At 38.5% G+C, this 12,472-nt stretch overlaps 1 protein-coding gene across 3 annotated transcripts in view; it reads right to left on the reverse strand.

Moving 5' to 3' along the window:
- cntfr (ciliary neurotrophic factor receptor) overlaps nt 1-12,472 on the reverse strand; it is a 222,296-nt gene that overhangs the window by 118,640 nt on the left and 91,184 nt on the right. The window contains exon 1 of one of the 3 annotated variants that reach the window (XM_061062198.1): nt 11,421-11,601. The exons of the other annotated variants lie outside the window; for them this stretch is intronic. Coding sequence (XP_060918181.1) covers nt 11,421-11,586 — 166 coding nt within the window. The 5' untranslated portion in view covers nt 11,587-11,601. Of the gene's footprint in view, nt 1-11,420; nt 11,602-12,472 lie in introns of those variants that run through there. 3 annotated transcript variants of the gene reach the window in all.

Raw genomic sequence — 12,472 nt, forward strand, 5'->3', positions numbered from 1 at the left:
AGATGTCCTGCATGTCAATATGTGGAAGAGGGCAGAAGCATTTCATGGCTGAATTTGTACATGAAAAGTCTGAAATTGTCACCAAATGTGGGAACAAATGCCACAAAAAGATACCAATTGACAATCAAAGTGGCCTGAATGAAATGTAAAAGCTTTCCACAAGCTAAAAGTCATATTTGTATATATCAGAAAAAATAAAACCGAGCACCTCACTAAAAAAATAATAACAGAAAATAAGGAAAAATAGCAATTAAGCTTTCACTTTTTATTCAAAAATGTAACTTAACTTTAAAATACTGGGTAGACTACCAAACAGCTCTAATAGAAAGGTAACTTGTTTCAGCTTTTCATCCCTGATAGGAAAAGATGGATCTGGTTTCTGTTAGCATGGAAAATAAAGTTATCCCAAACTGTGCAAGGAAATAAACTGAAAAAAAAATGCAACAACAAAAAAATAAGCTCAAAAACAGATAAATAATGTTGGTATTATGGTCGGGCAGTGTAAATATTGAGAAAACAAACAGGTGACCTGACAAATCCAAGTCAGACAAGCAGCATCAGACAGTGGGCAGACTCACAAAACGAGAAAATCAATGTGAAAGAGATAAGCTGGAGGCACTAATAATTCTGTACTCTGCCCTCAGTGTGTCCAGGTTGCAACTAAACATTTACTGCTAGAGACTATTTGTATCATCCACTCTTACACACGCATTCAAACTCATTCATGCAAACACATGTTTGATGCAAAGTAAAGATTTCAAATGTGAGATTCTGTGTGCTTCTGTTTAATACACTACAAGAAGCACATGGAGATCTCACCTTTGGCTGCGGGTAATACGTTTTGCAACATGTATTCATTTGAACAATCATCATTAGCTATAGCGCTACAACCACCCATGCAAATGCACAAACACCTTATTTCACTCATACACTGATGAACACGCACGTTTCTCTAGGGTCAACTGCATGTGTTTTTTCTGCATCAATAACATACTACATGCCTTCTTTACCTTAATGAACATGTTGGGTTTACTGTTGGTTATTGTGTATGTTTTTGTGTTTGTTGTTGTGAGAATGTATTACAGGGAGACCCATTGGATTTTAGCAATGCTGGCCGGCAGTGATAAGAAAAATAAATCCCCCACACATAGGCTTAGGATATAGGCTTCACCATAAATTGTAGCTCCTGTTGACTGACACTGATAGAGCATGTGGGAGCATGTGGTACAAGGTGTGAGGGGTTAGGGGGAGGTTTTATTTTCCAAATTTAATTTTAATTTTCTTAATTGAGGAAGGAAAATGTATTCTGCTTAATGTATATCAAGGCTCTGCTAACTTCTGCTCACTCAATTAAGCCCTAAAAACATGTACTGAGCAGACAAAAACAGGAGTAAAACAGCTGCCGAGTTAAATCGTGTCCTTGCCTGCTGATTCTCATACAGAGACACAAACACACACTTGTACAAGATTAGAAAACCACCTATGAGTGATGAAAGAGCCCTGCCTCAATTCATCACTGAGCATGAACCATGGGTTTTGACAGAGGGTTTTTTCTTATGTGTGTGTGTGTGTGTGTGTGTGTGTGTGTGTGTGTCTGTGTGTGTGTGTGTGTGTGTGTGTGTGTGTGTGTGTTTGTGTGTGTGTGTGTGTGTGTGTGTGTGTGTGTGTGTGTGTGTGTGTGTGTGTGTGTGTGTGTCTGTGTGTGTGTGTGTGTGCGTGTGTGTGATAAATATGGTGTGTTATCCATTTGACCGATAGACTTTGTTATCCTAACAAATAAATAAACCAAAGCAGCATAGGATCATGTCCCTTTAAAATGTAATGTTGCATTAAAGTGTAACATGATGGTTCTGTATATTTTCTCTTTTATTTTGTCTCTGTTGTCTAATGGTGTTATGTCATTTTGATTCTGAATATCGTCAGGTTTCATGTTTTAGACCGTTTTTTGTGCCTTTAGTTGGACAGCTAAAGAGAGACAGAAAATAGGGTAGAGGGGAGTACATGCAACAAAAGGTTCACAAGGCAGTAGTCAAACCAGCCACCTATGCTTCCTGTAGGGTGTCCTCCTGCATCATCTGAGCTTTTGTGACAAGCTTTCATTTTCTTAATATGAATGGACCTAACTAGCTGAAAACAAAACTTAACATCCCCATGTTCTGTTAAAAATGAACCAAACACTTCAGGTTAAATCCAGTCCAAGCAAAAAATGGATGGGCATGAAGTTTTCACGAATTAACAAAATCACCTCAGTTCTATCTTAAATTTACTTCAGCATGAAAGGCAGGGTTGGTCATTTTGGAAAACTAGCATGATTTTGAAAGTAGCATTCCCTCAGTGCTCCATCTACAACCACCCCCCCCCCCCTCCCTCCCTCCCCTCTTTGCTCCCTCAAAAGCCACGCCCCTCACTTACATGCACGAGCGCCATTGCTCCAGAAGCGGTCCTCAGCTCATTGCTTGCATTGTGTAGAAACTACATCGTCTCATTCACCAGTAAGTAAACATTAAACTTTATCGTATACATGTAAAAAAAATCATCTGTTTTACTTCTCACAACAGCCAACGACAAACTTCATCGGTGGTGTGATTTGAGTGTGGGCTAGTACACGCAAGGAGTAGAGAGCGAGCAGGGAGACAGGGAGGCGTCTGATTGGTTCATCAGATTGGTACCTCGTAGCAGATATTGGTCGATGTTTTTAAATGCTTAGAATTGCTACAGATGATGGATTTTCTTAATTCCTTTTTCAGAGCACATGAATTATTAATTTCTGTCAGGACCTAAAGACAATTTCAACTAAAATCTTAAAAAATGTATCTGGAGAAAATTACGAACTCTGCCTTTAAGTATGCAAAAGGGAAAATCTCAAACACTGCTCCAGATGGAGGAAAATAGGGACTGAACATTTTTCTTTTATTTCTTATCATCATTTTTCGGTCAGTAACTAATTGATGATGACTAAAGCTTTACCCAGTTGCAGGCATGACATAGTTGGTTATAGTCCCACAGCTGGTCACTTAGAATATGACAGGACATTATATTGTGTAAAAGGCTCTTAGCCCTGGTGTATTATGCAATGCATGTATCCCAAGGCAGAACCTCAGCTGCATGTCTGACAATGACAGAGCAGGCTGGGCTTCTGAGTCTTCCTTAAGGGCACATGGTTTTATTGTTCAGAGCCAGCCTGTTATCTATTAATAATGGAATAATCTCCCAAAACATTAGGCCATGCTGCCACTATTAAAAAAACTGCAGGCAAAAACACTTACTGAAAACTCAGCGGCCACTTTCATGTTCAAAATGTCATTATGCGTTTGAAGTAGTAAACAACTTCCTCTGAATAGGCTTTTAGTTGAGCTGTCATTTTTTATGTTTCTTTCATTGTGGAACAAAAGAAGTGTTTAAAGCTTAGTGCATGAAAAACATTAAACATGTGACAATAACAGATCATATAAGTGCCACTCTTTTCCTTAAGTCCATCGGTATGATTGAGAGGTTCTCTTAAAGCATAAACACTGAAATAAATTAACCAAAGATTCCAAGTGCATTGAAGGTGAAATGTTTCTGATTCATAGCTGAAGACTACTAATTCAAGAACAAGAACAAAGGCTGGTTAAAGGTTATCCATCAATAAAGCTGTTCTGCAATGCAAATGCTGCCTATTGAATGACTCATTAGCTGCACAATAGGTCATACCCAAAGCACAGGCTTGTTTGGTAATTATTTCTAGAAAACAAACCGAGCATGTGTTTAAGTAAACGTGGGGATATGTGAGAACATGTTTTGTGAGAAGTTTATTGCCTCTGCTACAATTCTTTAAACCTCTGTGAACTTTCAGTATCTCTCCGCAATAGTCAGTGTTTTGTCAGCATGATGGACAAGAAAGCTTTGGGAATTAGAATTTGAAAGGAGTGCAGCCAGGCTATTGTCCCCAGACAATACAGTATGACGCTTTGGGGAGCTAATGGTTTTCCTCATATATCCCTTTCTGCTCAGGGAATCACACTGCAACAGAGAGCGATATGAATGTCCTTGCACAATGTCATGGAGAATAAATACAAAACACACTTACATTCACACAAACTCTTGAAGAAGCACACATCTATGCACACTTCTTCTGCTTTAGTCTCTTTTGGAGATGCTCCTGTACAAGGGCAAACTTTCTTTCTTTGAAAAACGTTAGTGTTCTATTTTTTTTTCCAGTTCAGTCAATGCTTTCTTTCTTTTCTGCTCAGGTATTGCCTTAAAGCTGTAGAACGAACCTAAAAGACATCTTTTCAAAAAGTTTTCAAAAGACATAGAAAGTGACACAGAAACAAGCACGAAGTGACAGCACAAGAGTTATTATATCAGACTGCACTGGAAAAATCCAGACACAAAAGAAACACCCAAAGTATTCAAAGATAGCATCAACTTTAGGTAATATTTCAAATACATTTTGTTGTTTTTAACTATTGTTTTAATCAACGGAAACTCATATTTGAGAGTTTACCAGTTAGCGTTTTGCAGCCGTACTTAAAGTCTAAACACGTGTCCTTTTATTTACTTTTTTTGGGCCTTTTTGCCTCTATTGGATACAACAGCTGAAGAGAAGCAGGAGATGTTGGGAGGAGAGCGATGGGAAGACTTTTGAGCAAAGGGCCTGCAACGAGGACTCCAGCCTCTTCACATGGGACATAACCGCTAGGCCAACAGTGCTCCCCATGTGTCCTTTATACGGGTGTGACGAGACACTCAGCTCACCTAGAAGTCTTTATTTACAAAATGCAAAACGATGGACATCAATTTTGAATTTAACAAATAATTATCTTGTAATGAATGTCACTGCTTGTCTTGGCTACCCATGACTCTAACTCTGCATTTTAAGAGCATCCATCCATCCATTTTCTTTGCTGCCTTTTCCCAGTTCGGGGTCTCTGGGGGCTCAGGGTTACGCCAGCCAATCACAGAGCTGACATATAGAGACAGACAACCAGCCACACTCACATTCACACCTACGTACAATTTAGAGTCACCAGTTAACCTAACGAGCATGTCTTTGGACTGTGGGAGGAAGACGGAGTACCCGGAGAGAACCCACACATGCAGACTCCACACAGAGAGGCCGTGTCCGACAGGGACTCGAACCAGGAACCTCCTCACTGTGATGCAACAGCGCTAAAATCAAAATGCATCTCAATGAGTCTTCAAAATGCATCACATCCTCTTCACTATATACTTATTACTACAATTCCGATATTATTAATAAAATAACTGTTAGATCAACCTGAACAACATACTGTAATATTAACAGTTTGTGTTACCCTCCCCCAGAGGGTTTCTAAAGATGTAGAAGCAGCTTATAAGTCATTTAGTATGACATTATTTTGTTGTGTTTGTCCTCTTGTAAGACAGGCAAACAATATAAAAATGTAACAATAATTCAATATGTCATTACTATCTTTGGCAGTGAAGAAGTGATCGTATTTTTCAGGGGCTCTGTGTAACACAACAAAGCCCTGTTTTAAAAAGTTTCACTTGAGAATCCACTATCAACACAGGTGAGCCTCTTGTGCTATCAAGATGCAACAACACCAAGAGAGAGCTGAATCACATCAGCAACAAGCAGCTGCACAAAACAAATGCATTCAAAAGGACTTCTAATCATACATTTCTATCTTTACTATCTCTCTCTGGTCACCAGCAAAGACCTGCAATATATAAGTGAGGGCTGCAAATCAATCACCTTGATCTTAAATGCTGATCGTTTTGGCAGAATATATTTTTGGGTGGCCACTGGCCAAAAATATTCCTGGACAGCCCGCCTAGGGGGCACAACAAGCACCCCAAGGCAACAAAGTGATTTTGGACATTTTGCTCTTTAAGCGGCGCACGATCTTGGTGCTAAAGCAAGGCACAGAGTGCAAAGAGATCGGATCAAGTCTCTTGAGTATACACAGGTATACGTATGAGTGTCAGCTCTCATTCTCTGTACGAGCCAGGTGCGCCTTCAGTCTGCTTGTTCCAATTTACACGTCAGATTTCACTCTTTATTCTTAAATAGATAGAACTCCAGCTGGTTCATTTAACATCTCTCCTTTCATTGTGAACACACACAGGAAATATGTTGATGGTGGATTGAAGTTATACTTTACTGTATTATTCCAACAGCATCATAAACAATCAGAAAGACACAGTGTATATGTCCGCATGAGGCACAAAAATGTATCTTTGTTAATTATTAAAAAACTCACACACCCTACTCACAGATAGGACTGGAAAGGATCTATGTTAATGAATGTTCTGTTTGCCCTGGATGTGCATCCTGTGTGTGTGTCCTATTTAAATAAAGGCAAACAAACAAACAGAAATAAGTCTTGGGAAAAGAACACAGTGAAGTGTTTTGTATTGAAAGCCCAATTTATTTTAGACTTTAACATCTTTTTGAATATTGTTGATAATGAATGCAACATTACATTCTATTTATTCACCAGAGCCGTAGATCCTACAGATATAAGCAGGATGGCTTTTCACTGTTAAAATGTAATCCTATGCATCACTTACTATATTGTTTATTTTAAGCAGTCTTTTTGTGTCTCCTTTTTCTTTTTTTTTGTCCCTGCATCTATCATCCTTTTTTTTGTTCCACTCTCACTTGCATTCTTGCACCCAGATTCTTTTCTTCTCTCTGTGCACTTGAATAAAGTGGAGTGACATAAGTTGAGAGGAATGACGATAAAGTTCAGCTGAATTGAATTAAACTGAAGTTCAAAGTGATAAATGGTAATCTTTTCCTCCTGCCACTCCTCTACTCTCTTCCCACAGTGCGATGCACTGAGGTCTTTATGTTCACAATAGATCAAATTAAATGTGTATATTTAGACGTGTTGCACCATTGAGGGGGCCAAGACCCCTTTTAAGCCTTTAGGGATTCAGTTCCAATGTCCTGGAACAAAGTTTTATTGCAATTCAACATTAGCCAAAACCTCTGCTCATACTGTCTGGAATGACATGAAGTTCCTGGCAACATTCACTTATTGAACAGTCTATCAGGAAGGATTGGGAGAACCAGTAGAGGCTCAGTGATTTTAATGGCACAAGTAAACACAACATGAGATTTAATAGGTTGGAATTAACAAAATGGATCTTGAAACAGGAAATCCATCCTGTAAATGGTCACTTAATTCAGTTGAGGGGACTTTCCATTAATTTACAAATGGGATTTCTTTTTAATGACTGAAATTAATTGATTTGTTTGGTTGAATTCTTTGAAAGTGCAGGCAGCTCTTTTGTTTCCAGCATCGGCTCTGCTTTTACAACCTGTCTTAGGAGTGTTGGTTATTTTATTTAAAGAGGAAAAAGAACATTTATACCAAATATTTTGTAGACTTTATGTGGTGAAACCTTCAAAAAGAATGAGCCCATCATGTTGTATTTATGATGATTTATAATTAACGTCACAGCAACAAGAGAAACACAAAATATTTAGTATAAATTAACATCCAAAAATGTATCATTTGTTTATTAGGAGGCCTTCCACACATGAAGTTTTTCAGTATGAAGTAAAGGACTGAGGGTTCTTTTTGCATGGTGTAGTAACTGGAAATACAGTGACAGCCTTAGAGCCAATCATCTTATGTAAGAAGGCAGGGTTAATAACTTGGTTCTTCACAAATATGTCCCTGTATTTTACTGTTTCCCCTTTGCCTCTTTAATGCTCCAGCTACAAACAAGCACACCTACACTCATTAGCTGCACAACAGGGCAGTGGAAAGTTAATCAGGGCATTATGACAACCACATGGAAAAGGTCGCTGAACTAAAAACAGAGCCATCGACACACACACACACACACACACACACACACACACACACACACACACACACACACACACACACACACTGTGTTTCAACACTGTCACTTACAGCAGAAGATGCAGAAGATAAGAAACACCTGTGTGTGTCAGGAGGCACAGACTGACCCATAATTACACAGACAAACACATGCAATAATAAACCAGGTTGGTAAATTCCTGATGGGATTAAAATGAGTGAACCTACACAAACTGAGAGTGTGTGTAATAGTGTGTGTGTAAACCAGCCTTAGGAATTATGTTTAAACTTCAAATTTATAATGTTATTGTATATAGAAAACACTTGATGTATGTTTGTACTTGTACTGTTGTGTATGTGTGTGTACATCCATGACTCAAAATCAAACTCTCAGAAGCTAAATCTATTGTTTCATCTGAATATGCTAAATGCTGCATGACCTCAAAGCCATTGTGGCACTCTGTTCACTATTTATTTGTCATTACCCACAGGCTGGCTGTGACCTGTTGTAAGCCTCATTAGAATACACTTCCATTAATGACTCACATTAGCAACAGAGACACACACACACACCCGCCAAAGCAGTATGCTCACATCATTTGGTCCTTTCATTGGATTCCACAAGCTCTGGAGAGAGCGTATATGCTGGTTGATGCAGCACAATGCTGCTCAAGAAGAGTTTCACCCGCGTGTCCTCCTCGTCTTACCTCCACTTTCATCTTAAAAGTGTGTTTGAAAGATGAAGAAAAGGATTGAAAAAGGCACTCTGCGCCTTCCACTCTCATGTGTTGAATGCCAAAGATCAATCAAGTTGCTTTTGTTTGTTAAATGTTTTAAAGGAGAGTGATTCTACGAGAGGTGGGGGTGTAGGACAGAGAGATGATGAAGAAGGAGAGGAGTGGAGAGATTAAGCAGGAAGAGGTTTGCTGCAGCTCTCATGTCTTCTTTGGTACCTCTTCCGTATCATGTTCCTTTTTCTTGATTTTAAACATAGCATAGCCTTCATTTTGTTTTGGCACTGCAGCATGGGTAATTAGTAAGTTGATAAATTAGGTAATTAGTCGATAAGATAATAAATACAGGCCTGTCTTTTCTAAAACCACCCTCAAACAAAAAACAGGGAGCAAATGACTGAACACAAATTTTGAGCCTAATTTTATAAAATCAACAAATTTTATCCATTTTGACAAAGTCGCCTAAAGAAACCCATCTCTTCAGCACCACAGACACAATATCTGCAATAAACCAGGGAAGGTACTGAATGCAGATAGTTAGAAAATGGTATCTTATGGATATCAACTTTTGAATTTGTGTAAAACTTTAGGATTAAAATGTGTTAACATTATACCCTCCACTCTTCTTCAATGAGAGGATTTGGCATCAAGTACGCTAAAGTTTTAATGTGAATGCATGGTGTTTTAACTGCTTCAGACTTTTGGACAGAAGCCATCAGAGAGCGAGAGAGAGAGGGAGAGAGCGAGAGGGAACCTTGATCAAAGCTTTTACTGGGAATTCCTTTTAAAAAATTAATGATTTAAAGGAGCTGAACAGGACATACACACATATACATATACATGCTCTCCATGCAAACACTCAGACAGTGAGATTCTGAGATTCCATATCTTAGCATAAAGGACTGTGATTGGTTGGAAATGGTCCATTACCAGACAGATGTTATCAGACAGTCGGGAACCCTGCGTCTATACTGGACCAATTATAGACTATTCTCTACTAAACAACAATGGATTCCCTTTTGTCTTTTTCATGTCACTCCAATTCATTTAATATGACAAACTTTTAGAAGAGAGAATACAGCCTGATTGACACATTTTCATGCGTGTGTGTGTGTGTGTGTGTGTGTGGTCAGTTTTACCAAAGTTAGGACAAATATTTTTAATCTGTATGATAAAAAAAGCTAATATTTGATCAATTTACCTCAGAATTGACATTAATGCCGTGTTAAAGTTGAGGATGAAAACACTCTTGATATAGTTTTTGGGTTATATTTTCAGATTATGAGCAACAGATGCTGAAAGCTGGAACCAATATCTTAGCAAAGTCAAACCAGTCTTCAAAGTGAACCATGCAATAGTGTTATCTAGTCAGCCAATCAAACGGGAACAACGTAAACTCCATCTTGCTGTCAATCAACCTTCCTATCAGCTGCTGTATCTTCTGCAGTTCTTCTGCAATCAGACAGGCACTCAGTCGTCAACCTGCAGCTCGCAGCTCACCCGGTTTAGTCAATCAGTTGACTAAATCGTTTGTCAGCTGTCAAATTAACCAACTATCTAAGCAGTCTGATAATGAATGAATTTGCTTGGGGTAGGGTTAAGACGGAGTAGTTTGGCATGGCATTAACCTGTAGAGATAACAATATGCCACTAAAAAATCAGGTATTATTACAAGGCAAAATAAACCCCAGTAATCAGATTATAAAAAAGCATTCAAACAAAATCAGAAATCAGAATGTGAAAGAAAAGCTTTTTTTAAACCTTAGATGGGATCTATAAAGACATTGTTATTATGCTCACACGTTTGTGTATCTTATTTCTTTTTTTCTTTTATTTTCCTTTGACAAGAGAGACATGTTTTTTTTCTGTTTTCCCTGCAATTCAAAGCCCCGGCTGAATGGGATTAGTATTGCTTAAGTGGCCTCCCTGCCAGTCATCCAGTCAGTCTGACTGTAATTCATCTGCCAATCCAGTCAATCAATCATCTTGTTGAGATCCATCTTGAATTCAATAAAAACAGCGTGCCAAACAGAGACTGTTGATTACACTGAGTGCTACTCAGGGTAATGAGTGTGATCAAGGTTTTCTGCCAGCAGACGCATGGCCTACACATAAAAGACATACACACAGAGACCCTATACATGTATATCAAGCTTTCTTGTATTTCGTTTAACTTATTTTAAGCTGTTTACGTTTATGCAGAGCAGAGAGTTGTCTTGATTTGATGTGGTATACTTCTTAAAATGCAGAGGTACATAAATTACAAACAGGAGTTGGTATTTCAAGTTATTTCATCATAGGAAGTTTTAGTTCAGCCAGCATGGGAAATCTTTCAGGGGGAATTGTACAGTCAAATATCGCTCATAGTAAAATAATTTAAACCTACTGACTTGGTCTTAGTGAATAGATTTTCCTACTGAATTTGTAGCCTAAAATCTTTTTTTCTTAGGTTCCTTCTGTTTTGTTCCATTTCTTTAAATATTATGAAAATCACAAAAGTCAAATTTGGGTAAAAAACTTAAATTACTCTAACACATAATAAATAGTGAGTCCATCAAAATAAATAATAGAACAGGAAATACAAAATTAAGATAAAACTATGGAAGATACTATCATTACTATACATCCACCTAAATGAAAAACTTTACATGGACAGCAATTGAGTAACACCTTGCTTTCACCTAGAGGGGATCACACGTATATAGTAGTGTGAGTATTAAACATAATCCATTTACAAGGGTGTGGATACAGACTGCAGTGTAGCAAAGCCATGCTGAGGCATGTAAGAAAGTCATAGCAGCACGTGTTGAATGCTCAAGAAATAAATGCAGCTTTGACAGCTGTAATACCATGGAATTAGTGTTAGTTAACCTCCTACTCTCTTGCTGTCTGTCATTTGCTCCTGTTTCTTTCAGTTTAGTTTCCTGATCTCCGTCTGCTTCCCTCCAGCTCCCCTGATCCGTGTCATGAGATGGAATCAGTGTGAGGTAAAGAAGCTCGGCAAACAGCACAGATGAAACACAAGTGAAGTGACAGTGGCACATAGCGTAGCGTCAGCGGCAAATGATGTCATGGGCAATAAATCTGCTGTTGACCACTTAAGAGATGGATTGAAAGATGCAAGAGGAGAGATTTAGAGAGAGGAGGTAATTACTAATGAAATAAATAGAGGTGAGTGAAAAAATAGAATGATTTCATATGCCAAAGAAAAATAAGAGGATGACAAGCATGGATGTCGCAGACGGTGAAGTGGAGGAGGACACAGACGTGAGTGAACGACAAAGGAGGGAGGAGAGACAGATATAAACAGAGAGGGTGAGAGAGAAAGAGATGAAGGGCATGTTTTTGAGTGGACATTTGTTTCACAATCAGGATATGGACTCCCATAAATAACATGCCCTCTGAACAGTATGACATCACCTTATTAACACTCTTTCTCTCTTTCTCACACACACTCTCCCACACTACAAGGTGGAGACAGAGGTGAGGGTGCTAGCATACATAGCTTTGCTATTGTTGTCACAAAAATCTGCTCTCAAAGATAATAATCTTGATTGCATAATATTATGTTTCTCATTATGTGTTTAATTATTTTAATACTTCTTAAAATTGGAATGAGTAGGGGGCACTGGTAGCATAGTGGTTAGTGTGACATTTATGGAGGCTAGTCCACCAAGCAGGTGGCTCGGGTTCAAACTGTCCCGTGGCTCCTTTCCGACATGCCATTCCCTGATTTCTGACTCTATCCACTGTCCTATCTCTACAATAAAGACATGAAAAAAGCCCCAAAATAACCTTTAAAAAAAAAAAAAAGGACAGTACCTCATGATGAGCGCTTAAATTGAGTCCTGCTGGATTAGTATTTGAACTACAGTACTCATAGCCACATGTATATGTTAATGATATATCAAATACCACTTTCTATCATCA

This window comes from Labrus mixtus, chromosome 17 (genome assembly GCF_963584025.1).
Source record: "Labrus mixtus chromosome 17, fLabMix1.1, whole genome shotgun sequence".
NCBI lineage: Eukaryota > Metazoa > Chordata > Actinopteri > Labriformes > Labridae > Labrus > Labrus mixtus.